We start from the raw sequence: 21,892 nt of genomic DNA, 5'->3' as shown, positions 1-21,892 counted from the left end.
TCTCTCTCACACACACACACACACACACACACACTCTCTCTCTCTCTCACACACACACACAGACACACACACAGAGATACACACACACACCCACACACACACACTCTCTCTCACACACACACACACACACACACACACACACATTGTGATGTTCCCAAGACAACTTGAAGATCAGCTGGGGATTTATAGAGCTGCATTTCTTCTTGCCATGAACTTGTAGCTGCTTATAGCTTGTAAGCCACAGAGAACAGATGGAGTGAATACAGTTGTGTAATGTTACTATTAAATAATCATAACAAAATAAAAATGGTAATTAAAGGTATTTTTTTATATCATAGTCTTAATCATAATAACCATACACAGTAAATGGGTAAATGCACAAATACCAAAAGTGTACGGTATGTCAAAAACATGCACAGCTCTTATATCAACCCCAAATCAGAAGAATGTAAAGAAAAATCATATTTTGCTTCAGTAAAATGCAGCATGGATGTCCCCCGGCCTCGAAATTCACATCACTGTAATGACATATCAATCAAATCTGTTTCAAGGCTTTAATTCATGTAGATTCAAACATTTTGTTTAACAATAATGAGCAGATTGCAGATAGTGAAAAATGAACTTTGTTTATTATTGCAGCACTTGCTACACTGAGGTTTAAATAACTTCATTTTATATTTCAGCCTGATTGAGTTTTTCAATAAAATGAAGAAATGGCAGGACATGGCCAACCTGCCCAAGGAGTTCCAGCAGAGCACAGAGAAACTAGAGAGGAACTTCACCGTCACGGCCGTCATCTTTACGAAATACGTGCCCTTATTCAAAGACATCTTCAAGGGTCCCGCAGATGAATTACCCAGAACGCACAGAGGCAGGAAACAGAGGTACTTCATCCTGACCTGAGAAGCACATGATCACATGATGCATAATCTCAGGACAGGTCGCTGGAGTTCACAGATAATCGCAGTAGTGTGCAAACAGTCAGTTATTTATGCATATGGATCTGATTTGCGTTACATAAAAGCTCTTGGATAATGGAAACAAACAGCTCTAGCCTATATTGAGTGTTGGTGAGAAGCGTGTGCTGACTGATCTTTCCTGTGTCCTCAGACGACATCCCTGCACCGTCACTGAGGTCTTCAACTTCTGCTGGATCCTGTTCATACATGCTAAAGGTAAAGAGTTCTTTCACATACCATTCATTTACAGGGCCATATTCTGCATGTGCTTTTTCCCAGTATAATGTTAATTAAAAGTTTCAGACTAGTCTTTATATAACTCAGAACTGTAATCAGGATTTAATGAAAGCTTCAGCTTCTCCTGCTTGCTTGCTGTGATGCTCAAACGTCTGGGGTCCATAAGACCAAGACCAATATTTTAAAATGTAATTTATTTCTGTGATCAAAGCTGAATTTTCAGCATCATTACTCCAGTCTTCAGTGTCCTTTTCTGCTTATTTTGAAAAATAAAATAATTTGTTTTTTGTTCAATAAATATACTGTCATTAAAATATGTTAATATAAAAAATATATTTTAAAATACAGAAACACAATCATTTAAAAAGTAAAGATTCTGAAAGCATTGAAGGATATCCCATAATAATTTAATATAGATTTACAGTAGTAACAACAAATGATATTTTATTATATGATATGATTAATATCATGTTTTTAAATATGATGGTTTCATTCTAAACATGGTTATTATGCGCTGCTGCGCGTGATCGCATCAAGGATCAGCCAAATATACACGTGCATCTTGAAAAGCGAATGTTTTGGAAAGTGCTACGCCATGTTTTTGTGCAACATTTTTTAACAGAACATATAACGCAGATTAAATGCTTCTGAATGGTGTAATTACTTCGTTTGTCCAGCAGAGCTGGAGAACTCCATTGTACATGGTCATGTACACACAATGACAAATACACCATAAAATAGCAGCAGTATTACTATTACTTCTGACTTCTGACTTTATTGCTACTGTACCTTTAAGAATTATATATGCAAATGACCTCCAGTGATTGGTAGCCTCCACATACTGACACAGAATGTTGAGATGTAAATGGTCATATGTTAATGAGCTTATAGTAATGTCATCGTCATAAAGCATTTTAAACAGGTGCTTGTTTTGTTTCAGAAATAGTTTGGATGGATTGGAGAGGGAGTTTTGATTTGTGAAAGTTACATCATGTCTGCATAGTGCATCAAATATTGATTTCATAAGAGCAAGCCTTTTATGCTGTAATGAGTCATTGCTAAATAAGAGTGGACTGAGGGTAGAAAGGCTAAGAGATTAGCAGGAGCAGAGGAAAGCTCCTGCTGTAATGAGGAGGGAGGAGGTGCAGTGTTTCATGGTATTGTTCCTCCTCTAGTGTCCCTTAAGAGGGTCATGAGCTGTGGAGAGTGTCTGAGAGCGCAGCTTGATCATGTGACCTGTGCTCATTATGTGTGCGAGTGCAGGCATGTTTGATTGGGTCAGAGGCCAGCAGGCTCACACACACATCAACACAAGCCCATCTCATCTGCAGAGTCACTGGTGTAATGCTGCGGGTGAATTTGGCTTGTTGAACGGGGATATTTTAGTAGTTTGTGTTGAGCTGCAAGATCAGACATGCTGCATAAAGATTTCATCAGAGGTGGATAGAAATAAAAAAAATCAAGTAGAAATGGGGGAATCCCATGAAAACATGGTGAAAATCAAAAGAAAAAAAAAGTTAGAAATTATATTGTGCTTTATAATATACAAAATCCTATTGTGATTAGACAGGAGGCGCACTATATAATGTGCAATGAAGTTTTATTTATTTAACTGAAACAGCATAGTCTAAAAATCAATCTTCAGATTAAAGAACTGATATTGATACAATAATTTTATTGTATTATTTTCATTTTTGCAATATTGTAAACGTTACACACACACACACACACACACATATATATATATATATATATATATATATATATATATATATACATACAGTATCAGCACAAATTAAATGCTAAACATAAAATTTAATATTTTACAATTTGTCATGAATATTATATAATAATGCAAAATATCTTACCTGGTCCTAACAACAACAATAACAATAATAATAATAATAATAGTGTTATTATTATTAAGTATCGCTTTTAATAATTGAAATAAAATTTCTCATTTCTTGAAATATAGCCTGGATATGGTCTTAAATGCTTTCATAAGATTCACATGATTTGTAATATTTCCACTTATTTTATGTAACTTTTTTATGTTTCTGTTGTATTGTTCTTCACTTCATCTTGAGAAGCAAATAAACCCTTTTATTCGGAGACATTTACCTAGATCCTGTTTTTCAACTGCAAACTGGCCAAAATAGCCCAGTTGTGCTGCGTATGTGCCTCAGTAAAGATGTCAGAATCAGATGTTCGAATAGTTTTTTTTTTCACGTAATCGTTTGAGCAAGTCATGAATGAATTGTTTGTAAATCCTTCTGAATTGTGTCATTATTAATGCCATAAAATAATGCATGTCATGCAGTTAGCAATGCATGAAGCTCAAATCTAAATGGAGCACAGGGGTTTTTTTATACGGGTGTATTCCGATAAAATATTTAATAAGTAAATTGTGAAAGTCAAGCCTAAAAGCATAGAGCAGCAGAGCAAGAGGATGCCGGCTGAGTGCATTATTTCCTCGTGTGCTGCGTGCGTCACTTAACATAGCAACCAGCCCAGATGACAAGTCAGGACTTGTCTGTGTTTGAGTAAAGCTCAGCAGGCCACTGGGGCCGATCTGTGTCCCTCTATATCCCATCCTGGAGCAAAATCCCTCATTCTGCTGAACTCAATGCAAGGAAAAGAGCCTGCTGCTGGTTAAAGATGCAAAGTCACGTTATCTGGGGAATGAAATAAGAAAATGCATGTAAGTACCAAGTGCAGCAAACTTAATTCAGCTTAACTTGATGTTGTGTAATGGAAATCTAAAATGTATTGATGTGAAAGGTGCATAGTGCATGTTTTCTGGCCCGCAGGTACAGCAGCATGCATGCAAGTGAGTGACATTTACAGTATCATTTGGGAAAGGAAGTTAAAAAGGGTGGCATATTTGTTTCTTTGCTTGTTTGTAGAAACTGTGTCTTAGCAGTTCAATCAAATCACACTGGAAATGGAAGGTATTGCATTGAATGCATTGCATTGTGGGATGCAGTGTGCACTGGTTGTATTTAGCACATTATAGAAAAGTAGTAGGTCATATTAGCATATAGAAAATGTACACTGCAAAATAGTAAGAGTAGTGATTTATATGCCATACAAGATGAGTAAATCATTTGAGCTCTTTCAGTGAATCATTTGAGCCAGTTTGTCAAACAGTATGAACAATTCATTTGCAAATCTTTCTGAATTGTGTCGTTATTATGTCATGTCTTACATTTCGGGGCATTCTGAGAATATACCTATATTGAATAGAATAAAAAAAGTAATGAGTTTTGTCCCATTTTCTCAGAAGAGAAATACTGTAAATTTTAAAAGTATATATCTGTTTTTAAGATAGCATTTTTGATAGCACTGTAAGTGCAAGTCAAGTCAAATGTATTTGTATAGCGCTTTTTAAAATACACATCATTTTAACTTTACAGGAAATCATGATTATTAGCTTAGAGCTGGACAGAAGTAGAGTTTATATTTTGTGACGATACCACCCAGCTAACAGTGAACTATTTTAGGTTTAGGTAAACATCAGGACATTACATTTAATGTTTATGGAACATTCTTATAACTTCATTTTGATATACATTCTCATAACGTTGAGAGAAAATATTCTTAGAAGAGCATTCTCAGAAGGTTCCTAATTTGCTGCTTATTAATAGTTAATAAGGCAGTTGTTATGTTTAGGTATGGGGTAGGGTTAAGAGATCTAAAATATGGTCATGCAGAATAGGGCATTAAAGGGTTAGTTCACCCAAAAATGAAAATTAGCCCGCAAATTACTCACCCTCAAGTCATCCTAGGTGTATATGACTTTCTTCTTTCAGACAAATCCAGTCGGAGTTATATTAAAAATGGTCTTTGATCTTTCAAGCTGTTTAATGCCACTCAGCGGGTGTTGCATGCATCAGTCCAAAAGAAGTTTAAATAAAAAGCGCCTATCCATCAGTTGCTAGAGGTAGAGGCAGCAGGGGTAGGAGAAATAGGGCTGGAAGTAGCACTAGCTCTTTGGATCCAGCGCCCCAAAGAGGTGGGAGTGGCAGCGGTAGACGTGGCCGTGCTGTGCGTGGGAGAGCCGGGACACGTGGTAGAGGCAGCAGGGGTGATCTGGCTCTAAATAGAGCTGGAAATAGCGATGACAATGGTGGCTGGATTTTTCTGAGAAATGAAGAAGTGTATCAAGACTGGATCAAACGCTTTGATGGATTCGTCTGAAAGAAGAAAGTCATATACACCTAGGATGACTTGAGGCCAGGGTGAGTAATTTATGTGCTAATTTTCATTTTTGGGTGAACTAACCCTTTAATATGTGCTTTATACTAATAAACAGCCAATATGTTAGTAATATGCATGCTAATAAGAAACTGGTTAATAGTGAGAATTGGTCTTTAAAATAAAGCGTCACCATTATTTTTACTTGATGAACATTCTTAAAACTTAATGTTCGTAGAACAACATTCTCATAACGTCCTTAAGATGTCATTTGTACTTTATGAACATTCTAAGAAACATTTTTGTAACCTTTAAATAACATTCTAGTCACAACAAGAAAACTGGACATTTTAATGCTCTTAGAATATGAAAAATAAACACTCAAATAACATTATAGTTTTGGTGAAAATAAAGTTAATATAATGTTTGTGTAACCTTTAAATAACATTATAACCATTTCAATGTTTCAAAAGAATGTTCCAACAATGTTTAACATAGCAATGATTTGCTATGAATTAGTGCTGTCAAACGATTAATCGTGATTAATCGTATCCCAAATAAAATATTTTATTTGCATAATATATGTGTGTGTTCTGTGTATATTTATTATGTATATATAAATACACACACATACAGTATGTATTTTGAAAATATTTACATGTATTTACATGTCTATATTTATATTCATATCATTTATATTATATAAATATATTTAATATATAAACAAATTTTTTTCTGAAATATATACATGCATGTTTGTGTATTTATATATGCATAATAAATATACACAGCACACATACATACATACTGTATATTATGTAAACACAATTTTTTATTTTGGATGCGATTAAACGCGATTAATCGTTTGACAGCACTACTATGAATAAATATCGCTTTAAAGGCTCAATGCTTTCTTTGCATTGTACAAGCTGGTACTGTAACTCTTGAAATTAATTAAACAGGAAATTATAAATCCAGGCATTGTGGCCTGACAGCACATGTTGTTGTTGTTTTTGCAGACTTTTCCTGTTGTTGCAGTAAAGTTGGCCACCTGTCTGCTTGATATATGTTTGTAGTGTGATAGCATTGTTTTCCTGCTCAGCTCTTTACTGTAATATGTTTGACAGATTGTTTAGTTTCAGTTGAGGAAACAAGTTCATACCAAAGTATAACGTTTCCAACCAGAACCAAAAATGTGTTAATGTCATAAGAGATCCTTGTAGAACCACCACTGAAACTCTTATACATTATTATTGATAATTTCATCACCCTTTTTCTCCTCTGTCCTGTAGGAAACTTCCCAATGATCAGTGATGATCTGGTGAACTCGTATCATCTGCTCCTGTGCGCTCTGGATCTGGTTTACTGCAACGCTCTCCTGTGCTCTAGTCGTAAAGATCTGCTCAACCCGGCTTTTAAAGGTCCCACACACAGCACTGAAGTATTTGTTTTGAGATCAGGTGTCCAGACAGTAGGAGAACACAGAAGGTCAATCAAACATTGGTTTGTGCTTGTTTTGTGCGCAGGGCTGCCTGAGGACTTCAACAGTAAAGATTATAAGCCCGGCCCAGGTTCATTATGTTTCATAGAGAAGCTGTGTGAGCTTCATGATGGGCTGGTGCTGGAGGCCAAAGGAGCAAAGGAGCATTTCTGGAAACCCTTCATTAAGAAACTCTTTGAGCGCAAGGTACTGGAAATACACCAGACATATGATGACCGTCAAAATGTTTTTGAAAGAAGTCCTTTTGGCTCACCAAGGCTGCATTTGATCAAATTGTTCAAAATGTCAATAAAACAACAATATATAAAAGCAGTATAATATAGTGAAATATCTATTGAAATTTCAAATAATTGTTTTTTATTATTATTATTTTAATATCTTTCAAATGTAATGTATTACTGTCTTCAGTCTTCAGGGTCACATGATCCTTCAGAAATCATTCTAACATGCTGATTTTCTGCTCAAAAAACATTTCGGATTATTATCAATGTTGAAAACAGTTGTTAATATTTTTTGTGGAAACTGTGATACACTACCATTTAAAAGTTTGGAGTAATTTAGCAAAAGTGACATTTATAATGTTACACAAGATTTCGATTTCAAATAAATGCTTCTGTTTTGAACTTTCTATTCATCAAAAAAATCCTGAAAAAAGTATCATCATAGTTTCCACAAACATCTTAAAGAGCAAAAACTGTTTTCAACATGGATAATAAGAACCATTATTAATAACTGAGCACTAATAAAAATTCAGAATAATTGGCACCAAATCAGCATATTAGAATGTTTTCTGAAAGATTGTGTCATACTGAAGACGACTACTAAAAAATTCAGCTTTACCATAACAAGAATAAATTACATTTTAAAATATATATATATATATAAAAAAAAAATGTTAAAAAAAAAATATATATATATATATACTTAATATAAAAAATATATATTTTTAATGGCAACAATATTTCACAATATTACTGTTTTTACTGGATTTTTTATTTAAAAAAAAAAAGTAAAATAAATTCAGCCTTAGTGAGCATAAGAGACGTCTTTCAAAAACATTACAAACTTTAAATTATTCCAGTAGTCAAACGTTTAAAGTTTACATGATATCTTCCAACATTGTTTCTTATGGAATATTCAGAATACGTCATGTTAAATCATATTTTATGTCTTGAAATTGTATTATGATTTGCTTTGATTTATTATTATTATTTATTGTATTAAAATAGTTTGGTATAAGCAGTTGTTTGGTATATTTGGTATATCCCATCTTTTCTCTCTCACAGGTTTTGAAGGGAAAAGAAGACAAGCTGACAGGGTTTTTGGAGCCAATAAATTTTGGTGACAGTGTGTGAGTGTCTCTTTTCAATTAAATACTTATTCTGTGTAAAGCTGCTGAAATATTTCTCCTGTAGTTTACAATCTCCTCGCTCTCTCTGTTTCTTCAGTGCTTCTCTGAACCGTGTGTATGAGGAACACGTGTTGTCATCCGGTTCTCTGGATGAGAGGATATTTCTGGGAGAAGCGGCCAGAGAAGACATTGGCACCCCAGGACCTTGTTTGTGTGAAGGGATAGAGAATCAGGAACGACTGACCAACCCCCTCCAGAACTCAATGACAGTATGTGTGTCCAACAAACATAAATATGCTTAAAAATAATTCGCAATAATTAACAATGGTGTTGTACATATCAATAAACCTGCGTGTTTGTTTCACAGGCATCTACTCTGAAAGTGTCCACTCCTTTGACAGGAAGGAGGTACGTGCCGGAAAACAGTGTGGGTACCCCCGTTTCCACGGCAATGCAGAGCGTGGGCCGTCTGCACACTCTGCTGACAGGATTCAAATACAGACCCAGCATGAGATTTAGAGACATATTCAGGTGAGCCCAAGATAACTTCTGTGTTAGTCACAATCTGCTGCATACACCCAAATACAAGAAGCAGAGTACCTGTATTTACTGTCAGTTCACTAGAACCACTGTTCTGTAATCAGATGGAATATCCTTTTATTGATTCCACTGTCCTGTGATTCCAACAAGCTTTAATTCCAGATATTTCAGTAAAACTGTGATTCCAGAGAGTCCAGTAAAACTGTGATTCCAGAGAAACCAGTAAGATGTTAGTCCAAAAAATTATGTAATTCCAGATATTTCTATAAACTGTTATTCCAGAGAGTCCAGTAAATTTGTGATTCCAGAGAGTCCAGTAAAACTGTGATTCCAGAGAGTCCAGTAAAACTATAATTACAGAGAGTCCAGTAAATCTATAATTACAGAGAGTCCAGTGAAACTGCGATTCCAGAAAGTCCAGTAAATCTATAATTCCAGATATTTCAGTAAAACTGTGATTCCAGAGAGTCCAGTAAAACTATAATTACAGAGAGTCCAGTAAATCTATAATTACAGAGAGTCCAGTGAAACTGCGATTCCAGAAAGTCCAGTAAATCTATAATTCCAGATATTTCAGTAAAACTGTGATTCCAGAGAGTCCAGTAAAACTATAATTACAGAGAGTCCAGTAAATCTATAATTACAGAGAGTCCAGTAAAACTGCGATTCCAGAAAGTCCAGTAAATCTATAATTGCAGAGAGTCCAGTAAAACTGTGATTCCAGAGAGTCCAGTAAACCTGTGATTCCAGAGAGTCCAGTAAACTGTGATTCCAGAGAGTCCAGTAAAACTGTGATTCCAGAGAGTCCAGTAAACCTGTGATTCCAGAGAGTCCAGTAAAACTGTGATTCCAGAGAGTTCAGTAAAACTGTGATTCCAGAGAGTCCAGTAAACCTGTGATTCCAGAGAGTCCAGTAAAACTATAATTGCAGAGAGTCCAGTAAAACTATAATTGCAGAGAGTCCAGTAAAACTATAATTGCAGAGAGTCCAGTAAAACTATAATTGCAGAGAGTCCAGTAAAACTATAATTGCAGAGAGTCCAGTAAAACTATAATTGCAGAGAGTCCAGTAAAACTATAATTGCAGAGAGTCCAGTAAAACTATAATTGCAGAGAGTCCAGTAAAACTATAATTGCAGAGAGTCCAGTAAAACTATAATTGCAGAGAGTCCAGTAAAACTATAATTGCAGAGAGTCCAGTAAAACTATAATTGCAGAGAGTCCAGTAAAACTATAATTGCAGAGAGTCCAGTAAAACTATAATTGCAGAGAGTCCAGTAAAACTATAATTGCAGAGAGTCCAGTAAAACTATAATTGCAGAGAGTCCAGTAAAACTATAATTGCAGAGAGTCCAGTAAAACTATAATTGCAGAGAGTCCAGTAAAACTATAATTGCAGAGAGTCCAGTAAAACTATAATTGCAGAGAGTCCAGTAAAACTATAATTGCAGAGAGTCCAGTAAAACTATAATTGCAGAGAGTCCAGTAAAACTATAATTGCAGAGAGTCCAGTAAAACTATAATTGCAGAGAGTCCAGTAAAACTATAATTGCAGAGAGTCCAGTAAAACTATAATTGCAGAGAGTCCAGTAAAACTATAATTGCAGAGAGTCCAGTAAAACTATAATTGCAGAGAGTCCAGTAAAACTATAATTGCAGAGAGTCCAGTAAAACTATAATTGCAGAGAGTCCAGTAAAACTATAATTGCAGAGAGTCCAGTAAAACTATAATTGCAGAGAGTCCAGTAAAACTATAATTGCAGAGAGTCCAGTAAAACTATAATTGCAGAGAGTCCAGTAAAACTATAATTGCAGAGAGTCCAGTAAAACTATAATTGCAGAGAGTCCAGTAAAACTATAATTGCAGAGAGTCCAGTAAAACTATAATTGCAGAGAGTCCAGTAAAACTATAATTGCAGAGAGTCCAGTAAAACTATAATTGCAGAGAGTCCAGTAAAACTATAATTGCAGAGAGTCCAGTAAAACTATAATTGCAGAGAGTCCAGTAAAACTATAATTGCAGAGAGTCCAGTAAAACTATAATTGCAGAGAGTCCAGTAAAACTATAATTGCAGAGAGTCCAGTAAAACTATAATTGCAGAGAGTCCAGTAAAACTATAATTGCAGAGAGTCCAGTAAAACTATAATTGCAGAGAGTCCAGTAAAACTATAATTGCAGAGAGTCCAGTAAAACTATAATTGCAGAGAGTCCAGTAAAACTATAATTGCAGAGAGTCCAGTAAAACTATAATTGCAGAGAGTCCAGTAAAACTATAATTGCAGAGAGTCCAGTAAAACTATAATTGCAGAGAGTCCAGTAAAACTATAATTGCAGAGAGTCCAGTAAAACTATAATTGCAGAGAGTCCAGTAAAACTATAATTGCAGAGAGTCCAGTAAAACTATAATTGCAGAGAGTCCAGTAAAACTATAATTGCAGAGAGTCCAGTAAAACTATAATTGCAGAGAGTCCAGTAAAACTATAATTGCAGAGAGTCCAGTAAAACTATAATTGCAGAGAGTCCAGTAAAACTATAATTGCAGAGAGTCCAGTAAAACTATAATTGCAGAGAGTCCAGTAAAACTATAATTGCAGAGAGTCCAGTAAAACTATAATTGCAGAGAGTCCAGTAAAACTATAATTGCAGAGAGTCCAGTAAAACTATAATTGCAGAGAGTCCAGTAAAACTATAATTGCAGAGAGTCCAGTAAAACTATAATTGCAGAGAGTCCAGTAAAACTATAATTGCAGAGAGTCCAGTAAAACTATAATTGCAGAGAGTCCAGTAAAACTATAATTGCAGAGAGTCCAGTAAAACTATAATTGCAGAGAGTCCAGTAAAACTATAATTGCAGAGAGTCCAGTAAAACTATAATTGCAGAGAGTCCAGTAAAACTATAATTGCAGAGAGTCCAGTAAAACTATAATTGCAGAGAGTCCAGTAAAACTATAATTGCAGAGAGTCCAGTAAAACTATAATTGCAGAGAGTCCAGTAAAACTATAATTGCAGAGAGTCCAGTAAAACTATAATTGCAGAGAGTCCAGTAAAACTATAATTGCAGAGAGTCCAGTAAAACTATAATTGCAGAGAGTCCAGTAAAACTATAATTGCAGAGAGTCCAGTAAAACTATAATTGCAGAGAGTCCAGTAAAACTATAATTGCAGAGAGTCCAGTAAAACTATAATTGCAGAGAGTCCAGTAAAACTATAATTGCAGAGAGTCCAGTAAAACTATAATTGCAGAGAGTCCAGTAAAACTATAATTGCAGAGAGTCCAGTAAAACTATAATTGCAGAGAGTCCAGTAAAACTATAATTGCAGAGAGTCCAGTAAAACTATAATTGCAGAGAGTCCAGTAAAACTATAATTGCAGAGAGTCCAGTAAAACTATAATTGCAGAGAGTCCAGTAAAACTATAATTGCAGAGAGTCCAGTAAAACTATAATTACAGAGAGTCCAGTAAAACTGTGATTCCAGAGAGTCTAGTAAAACTGTGATTCCAGAGTCTCCAGTAAAATTGTGATTCCAGAGAGTCCAGTAAAACTGTGATTCCAGAGAGTCCAGTAAACCTGTGATTCCAGAGTCCAGTAAAACTATAATTACAGAGTCCAGTAAAACTGTGAGTCCAGAGAGTCCAGTAAAATTATAATTACAGAGAGTCCAGTAAAGCTGTGATTCCAGAGAGTCCAGTAAAACTATAATTACAGAGAGTCCAGTAAAACTGTGATTCCAGAGAGTCCAGTAAAACTGTGATTCCAGAGTCTCCAGTAAAACTGTGATTCCAGAGAGTCCAGTAAAACCGTGATTCGAGAGTCCAGTAAACCCGTGATTCCAGAGTCCAGTAAAACTATAATTACAGAGTCCAGTAAAGCTGTGATTCCAGAGAGTCCAGTAAAACTATAATTACAGAGAGTCCAGTAAAACTGTGATTCCAGAGAGTCCAGTAAACTGTGATTTCAGAGTGTCCAGTAAAACTGTGATTCCAGAGAAACCAGTAAGATGTTAGTCCAAAAAATTATGTAATTCCAGATATTTCTATAAACTGTTATTCCAGAGAGTCCAGTAAATTTGTGATTCCAGAGAGTCCAGTAAAACTATTACAGAGTCCAATAAAAATATGATTCCAGTAAGATGTTAGTCCAAAAGAATTATGTAATTCCAGTTATTTCTATAAACTGTTATTCCAGAGTCCAGTAAAACTGTGATTCCAGAGAGTCCAGTAAAACTATGATTACAGAGAGTCCAGTAAAATGTGATTCCACTAAGATGTTAGTCTAATAAATTTACATAATTCTAGTTATTTCTATAAACTGTGATTCCAGAGAGTCCAGTAAAATTCCGATTACAGAGAGTCCAGTAAAACTATTACAGAGTCCAATAAAAATATGATTCCAGTAAGATGTTAGTCCAGTAAATTGACGTAATTCCAGCTATTTACATAAACTGTTTCAGAGAGTCCAGTAAACCTGTGATTCCAGAGAGTCTTAGTAAATTTGTGAATCCAGTATGTTAGTCCAATGAATTGACGTAATTCCAGTTATTTCCATATAAATGTGTTACCAATGATTAGTCAACTGTGTATTCCAGTATTCCACCTATGCCAGCCAAATGTGTATCCAGATATTCAAGGAAACTGATTCCAGCGAGTTCAATGAATTGTGATGCCAGTAAACACATTTGTTCAATTGAATCATGATCACAGTAAAATGTGATATCACTGTTTCCCGAAAAATATGACACAAGTGATTCCAGTGAACTGTGATTAAGTAATTCCAGTATATTCTGATTACAGGGATTCCAGTGAAAGGTAATACTAAAGTTTGCAGTGAACTGGGATTCTAGTGATTGTGATTGCAGTGATTCCAGTGACCTGTTAAAGTCACAGTGAAATTTGCTGTGCGCTGGAATCATTGATATTTTTTTGTTTGTGTGTAACAGATCATGTGTAAGAGACCCCGGTGAGTCCATAGCAGCCAGACTGAAGGAGATGTCAGAGATTTTTCTTCAGAATTATGAGGGAACAGGAGAAGATAACAAGACTCTGGCGAGAGGTGTGCATGTTCATACTTCCTTGTAATATTATTCTCTTTTTTTTTTTCTTTAATTTGTAGCTCATGGCTTTTCCCACAACTCAAACAATGATCATTTGTTGATTGATCAAAAAAAAATTGGGCATCCTTTTTCACAGATGTTGCAGTGAAGTATTTTTGCTTGGCTGAGGTACTTTATTACAAATCACTGGAAGTGATCATCAACCAGGAGAAGAAACGACTTGGAGATATGGACCTGTCTGTAGGTTTCATTTTCACACAAATCACACTATATGCCTTAACTAAGCCATGAGGAATGCAAAACTATTGAATATTAGAAGCATACTTTAGGTAATTCTGCCTGCTGAATGTTATATCATGTGTCTCAGGGCATTCTAGAGCAAGATATATTTCACCGGTCACTGATCATCTGTTGCCTGGAGATCGTCATCTTCTCGTATCGACCACCGGGAGAGTTTCCCAGAGTCCTGCAAATCTTTGACCTCCCAGCTTATCACTTTTATATGGTAAGTGACTATAGAGATAGAAAATAACCATAAAATTGTATGCATTCATTCATACAAGCCAAAGCCTCTCTATCTCGCTCACAGGTGATTGAGGTGTTGGTGAGGGCGGAGGAGGGTCTTTTCGGGGAGGTAGTCAAACATCTGAACCATGTTGAGGAGCAGGTATTGGAATCTTTGGCATGGAAAGGAAACTCCCCGCTGTGGGATAGCATCCGTGAGGCCAAGAACTGTGTTCCTGCCTGCCAGGAGGTCAGAACAATATAACCGCTTATAACCACATAAACATGATCGGTGATATTTGCTATCCCTCTTGAAAAAGAAGTACATTTTAGGATACTTTAAAACTGTACATAAATAATATAATTTAAAAGAATATACTTAAGTGTGAAATGAATTACAGGTAATGCCTCCTCAACACCTGGAGGACAGTTCAGGAAGCAGCACACACACTCCCAACAAGAGTGAGTTCAGCAGTAATATCACAGGAGCAGGAAAAGGTGACTTACTTTGAATGAAACAAGCACTTTGTCTAAATGCAAGATGATTTCTATACATTTATTGAAACAAACCAAATGTTCATATTTTAATATGTTGTTTCTTTTCCTCCTGCAGGTGTTTCTCCATCCCCTACATCTCTCCATGACCGCTACAGCTCGCCCCCTACTGGCACGGCCTGTCGCCGCCTCTTTGTCGATGGAAATTCAACCCCTGAGCCTGCTCAACCTGTCAAAGTGGCCCAGCCATCTCTGGTCAGCCCCATCCCAGCTGGACAGACTGTGGTCACCATGGCAACAGCTACTGTCACAGCAAACAATGGCCAGACGGTCACCATACCTGTTCAAGGTGCAAAACTATCTACAAAATCATCAGTTTATCATCAGTACCTTTATGAATCTGTTATTCAGTAGGTGATGCCACAGAAAAACCTCATTGAAAAAAAAAAAAAAAAAAAAAAAGATCATAAGATATGCTGCTGCTTCATGAATAGGCATATAGTAGATAAATCTCTAAGCAGATCTAAACAGGTGGTGCTGGGGGAGGTGGAGGGTTTCAGAATAATGACCAGCTTACAGCAAACACTGAGCCAGACTATTTAAATGTTGACAAAGAAATCTCATTGGCAGAAGGAGCAGAGGCCATGTAGGAAATGATAAAATAAAATAAAATATATTTCCCTAAATGACAACAATTATTGATCTGTGAAAATATAGAAATATTTCTGTTTTAATTTCCATTTATAACAGTAAAAATACAGAATATATTTTACAAATATTTTATTTCAATTACAATTTTGATTTTTTTTTTACATCTTTGTTTGCAGGAATAGCAAATGAGAGCGGTGGCATCACATTCATCCCAGTGCAGGTGAGCGTGATGGGTCAGAGTGGGAGGGCTCTACCAACGCTCAGTGCCCAGACTCTGACGGGCACCCTGACCGCCCAGCAGCTGACGGCAATGCCCACAGGCACAGTGCAGAACAGCCCAAGCCCTGCCAAACAGGACAGGAAGAGCCCTCACCAGGGAACACCCACCAAACGAGCACAGAAGACCGGCTCCCTCTGCCTGTTCTTCCGCAAGGTACAGTAAGATCTGTTCTTCTGAAACCCTCCACCTCCCCCAGCACCACCTGTCTACATCTGCTACAGGATTTATGTGTGCCTGTTAATGCAGCGGCAGCATATCTAACAAGCTCACAGCAGCGTGTCTATTGGCAGTAGCAAGTCCAGCAGCAGCTGGGTGTGTAGCTAATCTAGTCCTCCAAAAGCCAAATGCATTAACAATGTCATCATTCAATCTATCAACATGCTTAAACTGTTCAGAGAGTTGTCATGATCGAAATATCGAATATGATAGATGTCACTCAATCCTAAATGATGCCCCTTTCCCCCATCAGGTATATCACCTTGCTAGTGTGCGTCTCAGAGACTTATGTGCTAAACTGGACATCAGCACAGATCTGCGCAGGAAAATCTGGACATGTTTTGAGTATTCACTAGTGCACTGCACCGATCTCATGATGGACCGACATCTGGACCAGCTCCTCATGTGTGCCATCTACGTCATGACTAAGTTATTTAAACATTATTTATCAAACACAAGTTATTTATAGGTATTTGTATAGGCATTAATAGGTGTATTTATATGTAATTGGTCATGTTCTAGACTTTTGTAGCAGTTTTTGTCCCGCAAATTAATGTACAGTTTAATGTTTGTCAAAATCGCAGTGCAATGATGTGTGAAATCAAGGTTGCATGCTACAGTATGTCACACGTAACTTTTTTTTCAAAAGAGTAAGAAAAATGGCTGCTTTAACTGTTTTGTCCATTGTTCGGGTGTCGAAAGAAGATAAGTCGTTTCAGAACATCATGAAGTGCTACAGATCTCAACCTCAGGCCAGCAGCAGCGTAAGTGTATCTTCAGTGCATCTGTAAAAACAGTGAGGAAGAAGTTAACGTGACGAAGATATTAATAAAGATTGTATCTCAGGTGTACAGGAGTGTGCTGATCTCTGGAAGGAAGAGACGCTACTCAGGAAACAGTGAAAACAGCCACAGACAGTGCTCGCCCACAGAGGGAGGACAAGAACAAGGTAACACACATTATCTAGAGCTTTTGACACTGGACAGTCTGCTATTTTGGTGTTTCTGTAATTTATACGCCCACATAATCGCATGATGCGCCCACCTGATTCCGGTGAATAGTAAATCCGGTGTAGCCATAGTGCAAATAAACACCGATGTCAGCAGGTGCATTTCATTCTTAGTGATTGTTTTCCAGTTGTTTTGTTCTGTTTTTGGCCCTTGAACCCTTATAGGGTTAGTTCACCCAAAAATTTTAATTAGCTTGTGTTTTACTTACCCTCGAAGCATCCTAGGTGTATATGAATATTCATTTTTGGGTGAACTAATCCTTTATGATGCATTCTGGTCTGATTTGACACAGAATAGATATAAATTTATATTAAAAAATGCATAGATTTACTACAGGAATGAAATGTCTAACCATTGCAAATAAGCCAAGATTCTTTTAATAACCATATTTTATTTTATTTATTTTTATTGATTGATTGATTGTTACACTTACACCTTATTACATTACATTTTGTGTTTGAAACCATCCCAGAGTAATATTGATGTTGTTTTGTTAGAAAATATATATTTTGGTTTCATAAATTTGGACTGTTTTTGATCAATCATGGGGCATAAGTCAAAGTAATTAAATGTAATTAATTAATTGATTTCAATGTTAATACTGGTAATTCTCAGATTGAATAGTTTTATAAATTTCATATTTTCATATTTAATACATTGCAGTTGCATCCCAGTGGTATTTCTGTAGTTGTAGTTCATGTAAAATGAACTCAATTATTTTAAGAACTAAAAATGTGTGAATGTAGTAATAACAGCGTAATAACACGGTAACATTCAAAACATTGATTTTTTTTTTGTTGCACATTTACTCATTAATGAGAAGATACAGCATGGTTTTAGTTGAACAATATTTTTGTTATGACTCTTTTATAGGCTGACATACCACCAGGTTCAAACGGACCCAGGAATGCAGAAATCGTTTGCAGGTTGCGAATTCATTACGATGACTTCCTGTTTTTCTGTTCTGCAGCCAGCGGTGAGAGCAGTCCTGTGTCCATGCGCTCCAGCAGCACTCTGCCCATTCCCCAGCCCAGCAGTGCCCCATCCACCCCGACCCGGGCCCCTGGGGGCCCCCAAGAGCAGGAGGAGGAGAGGGCAGACCTCATCCGTTTCTACAACCACGTCTACATCAAACAGATCAAACGTTTCGCTCTGCGTTACTCCAGCAACTCGCCAAAAAACGGGGTAACTATTGCCTGTTTTCTGTATTACTGTGGTCTCAAGTCAAGTCACTTTTATTTCTATAGCACTTCATAAAATACAAATTTCCAAATCAATGATGAAAACTTCTTCAAATTCAAAGACAAAGTCAAATTCTGCTTTAAAGCAGCTCTCAAAAGACAAGTGTCATTATTCCGCTCCAGTCAGTTCAGTGAAGATTCAGATTTATATCTGCAGCTGTGTGTGTGTTTGCAGGCTGAAGCTCCTCCCCTCTGTCCGTATCCGTCACTCCGCATTGGCTCTCCACGCCGGGTGCTCCTGTCCCACAATCACTCCATCTACATCTCTCCACACAAGACCGGCAGCCCAATTTCTCCTCGAGACAAGATCTTCTACTACGTCAGCTCCAGCCCATCCAACGTAAAAGAACAAAACATTATCGTCAAAACATTTCTTGTTCAGATTCACACTCAGAACTGTTTTTCACTTTATCCCACAGCGGCTGCGAGAGATTAACCGCATGATCCGAACGGGCGAGACGCCCACCAAGAAGCGAAGTATCGCCGTGGAGGAAGAGCAGCAGTCTCCCGCCAAAAGGCTTTGCCAGGAGAATCAGACGGCTCTGCTCAGACGCCTGCAGGATGTGGCCAACGACCGAAGCTCCTCCCACTGATGAGTCCACAACATCAACACCCGTAAAGACACAAGTCGCCCGAAATGTCAGTGTTTTGGATTGACTACCACATTTAATTAAAGAAGTGAGTCTCGAAATGTCCTGTCCACACAGCGGCTTAAATAGAGCCTCGAATACTTGAGTAATCATGTCTGAATGTGCAACTACAGTCAAGCCTGTATTCTAGAGAGCACAACAGTCGGGTTCTGGAAGCAAAAATGCCATTCTTGTTCTCCATAGGGAAACTGCATTTTAACAATAACTTATAAGCCTTTAAAGAGAGATCTACTTAATGCTCAGATGTTGTTAATTGATGGTATATGCTTTTGTTGAAGCCATCAGTTTGCATTATTTCAACTTATGTTTTATATAATCATGTTTAACGGTGGAATCCCTGGTGAAAAATGACATTACCCATGATACTGTACAGAAAATTCCACCAATCAAAGCAAATTCTGAAAAGTCTGTCATCATTTGCTCACCCTCATGTCGTTACACTCCTGTATGAGTTTCTTGAACACAGAGGATATTCTGAAGAATACTGGTAGTGTTTTTTTCACACTACCGTCAATGGCTACCGTCTACTGTTTGGTTACCAACATTCTTCAGAATATCTTTGTGTTCAACAGAAGAAAGAAACTCGTACAGGTTTGAAACGACATGAGGGCGAGCAAATGATGACAGAGTTTTCATTTTTGGGTGAACTATCCCTTCAAGCAATGTGAGGAAACAAATGAGTTCAATGTAGCGGCAATTGATCTAAAACGAGGGAGTGGATGAATAAGTCGTAGGAAATAATTCTTAAAGGGGTCATATAATGCGATTTCAAGTTTTCCTTTCTCTTTGGAGTGTTACAAGCTGTTCGTGAATAGATAAGATCCCTAAAGTTGCAAAGACTAAAGTCTCAAGCCCAAAGAGATATTCTTTATAAAAGTTAAGACTCATTTAAACTCATTTAAACACGCCCCCACAAATCTACGTCACTGTGTGGGAAGATCTGCATAACACCACTATAGGGCTGGGACAATAAATCGATGCATCGTGGTTCGTGGATCGATTCTGAGATTTTTGGAATGCATCGTGATTCTCTCTGGAATCGATTCTGAGCTTAGTTTTTAACAGCAGATGGCGCTCTAGGCTAGTTTTTAACCGCACACTCAAATGCTCACGAAGAAGAGCGCTTGTGCGTTCGGCTGAGTAATGTAAGTGTTTAAATGTACTTGCACATCGGCTTTGACGCTTTTATGATGCGAGATTAACGTAAACACAGCCCACTGTGAACATCCTTGTAATTCGCTTCAACCTTTTCGAACTTTATGAATGATTATTTTAGGCTCAAGTGGTGCGTGTGTAAGGAACTGGAAGCAAGCAGAATACGGCTGTTTCTAAAGCACGCAGTGCCATCTGCTGTTAAAAACTAAGCTCAGAATCGATTCAAGAGAGAATTGCGATGCCTTCGGAAAATCTCAGAATCGATGCAGAATCATTTCTCGATTCGCGATGCATCGATTTATTGTCCCAGCCCTAAACGCCGCCCAGATGTTTACGCAAAGAAAGGAGGCGTAACTTTTATTCTCGCTGTAGTATTGTTGTCGTGGAGACGCTGTGTGTTTCCAAATATGGTGAGGGGCGTAACATTTCCGTCACACGCTTGAGGTATTCGGCCAATCACAACGCACTGGATAGCTGGCCAATCACAGCACACCTCGCTTTTCAGACCGATGAGCTTTGTAAAAATCTACGCGTTTCAGAAAGGCGGGGCATAGAGGAAAAACAATAATGTACAGTATGTGGAAAATAATGTGTTTTGAAACTGGGTAAACATTGCATTACACCAGATACACAAAATACTGTTCTTTTTAGCATCGTCATATGACCCCTTTAAATCCATGATATCTTGTTGTGTTTCTCTGCATGTCGTGTGTGGGAAGATGTGTGAAGATTTGTCAAAATATCTAATTTTGTGTTAAACAAAAAGAAACTATGGAATTTGAACGACGTGATCATTTCATTCTTGGGAGAAACATTGCTTTAAAGCCATTTTTAATAAACAGACAGGCTACAAAAAGGTTATCTAATCAGTCACAATCAAGCTGATCAGCCACGATCAACCAGTGATCTCAGATATTTTTGAAGCTAAAAGAGTATTTTGTAGACACGGAGTTTGCTTGAAATGCTCGGATGTGTCATAAGACTGAAGGAGATTTGAAGCACTTAACGACGGATTTGTTTGCAGATCTTGCTCTGGGTTTACCGTGTGTGTTTTATAAAGAGTTATTTTTCATAAAGAGTTTTATAATGTATAGAGATGTATGTGAGCTCGATGTGTCCGTGGATCTGCTGTCTTGTATGTGTGTAAGGCTGGTTTATATATTTATGCTATTTTTCTAACTGTAGTTCGTCAGACGAATAACATCAGGTAACAATCATGTTATTAGTAGAAGGTGAGTGCTTTTTGATGTATTTATTCGCCATGTTGTTATCTGCGTGTATTACAATCGTATTTCCTCTTCAGTTTGAAAGGAATTTATTCAGTAGTTTCTGCTTGTTAACATAAGATCATGTTTCCTTCCCGCATTTCTGAAAAATGACGTGTTTGTTGTAAGTGCCTTTCTTCCTGAACCTTTTGCCTTTCCTGTTAATCTCTCTGCTTTACTGAGTGGCCCAGCATTAAATGATCATCCAACGTTAATACATTTTTTTTAAGAACAATGATCTCAAGTTGTGCTATTCTAATCTACACCAAGTCTACTCTATGTTGTTTTTAACCAGGTTATAGCCTGAAATATTGACTAAATATTTGATTATCTCAGACTGTGTTCCAACAATCATGGAACGTTTGCTAATGCAGTGTTATTTTAGTATTGTGTACTACAGGTGCATCTCAATAAATTAGAATGTCGTGGAAAAGTTCATTTATTTCAGTAATTCAACTCAAATTGTGAAACTCGTGTATTAAATAAATTCAATGCACACAGACGGAAGTAGTTTAAGTCTTTGGTTCTTTTAATTGTGATGATTTTGGCTCACATTTAACAAAAACCCACCAATTCACTATCTCAA

At 37.0% G+C, this 21,892-nt stretch overlaps 1 protein-coding gene across 1 annotated transcript in view; it reads left to right on the top strand.

The window, feature by feature from the left end:
• The window catches only part of LOC107679979 (retinoblastoma-like protein 2), a 22,120-nt gene extending 2,805 nt beyond the window's left edge, over positions 1-19,315 (top strand). The window contains exons 3-22 of the mRNA XM_016475716.1: positions 684-884; positions 1,111-1,175; positions 6,686-6,814; positions 6,920-7,080; positions 8,181-8,245; positions 8,343-8,514; positions 8,613-8,776; positions 13,726-13,838; positions 13,976-14,079; positions 14,207-14,344; positions 14,429-14,593; positions 14,745-14,841; positions 14,957-15,187; positions 15,666-15,922; positions 16,239-16,414; positions 16,677-16,749; positions 16,832-16,934; positions 17,966-18,180; positions 18,412-18,576; positions 18,656-19,315. Coding sequence (XP_016331202.1) covers positions 684-884; positions 1,111-1,175; positions 6,686-6,814; positions 6,920-7,080; positions 8,181-8,245; positions 8,343-8,514; positions 8,613-8,776; positions 13,726-13,838; positions 13,976-14,079; positions 14,207-14,344; positions 14,429-14,593; positions 14,745-14,841; positions 14,957-15,187; positions 15,666-15,922; positions 16,239-16,414; positions 16,677-16,749; positions 16,832-16,934; positions 17,966-18,180; positions 18,412-18,576; positions 18,656-18,829 — 2,968 coding nt within the window. The 3' untranslated portion in view covers positions 18,830-19,315. The remainder of the gene's footprint in view (positions 1-683; positions 885-1,110; positions 1,176-6,685; positions 6,815-6,919; positions 7,081-8,180; positions 8,246-8,342; positions 8,515-8,612; positions 8,777-13,725; positions 13,839-13,975; positions 14,080-14,206; positions 14,345-14,428; positions 14,594-14,744; positions 14,842-14,956; positions 15,188-15,665; positions 15,923-16,238; positions 16,415-16,676; positions 16,750-16,831; positions 16,935-17,965; positions 18,181-18,411; positions 18,577-18,655) is intronic.
• The last annotated feature ends 2,577 nt before the right edge of the window (positions 19,316-21,892 follow it).

This window comes from Sinocyclocheilus anshuiensis, unplaced genomic scaffold (assembly GCF_001515605.1).
Source record: "Sinocyclocheilus anshuiensis isolate Anshui unplaced genomic scaffold, SAMN03320099.WGS_v1.1 scaffold528, whole genome shotgun sequence".
In the NCBI taxonomy this organism is placed as follows: domain Eukaryota; kingdom Metazoa; phylum Chordata; class Actinopteri; order Cypriniformes; family Cyprinidae; genus Sinocyclocheilus; species Sinocyclocheilus anshuiensis.
This window is presented reverse-complemented; position numbering and strand designations above follow the sequence as displayed.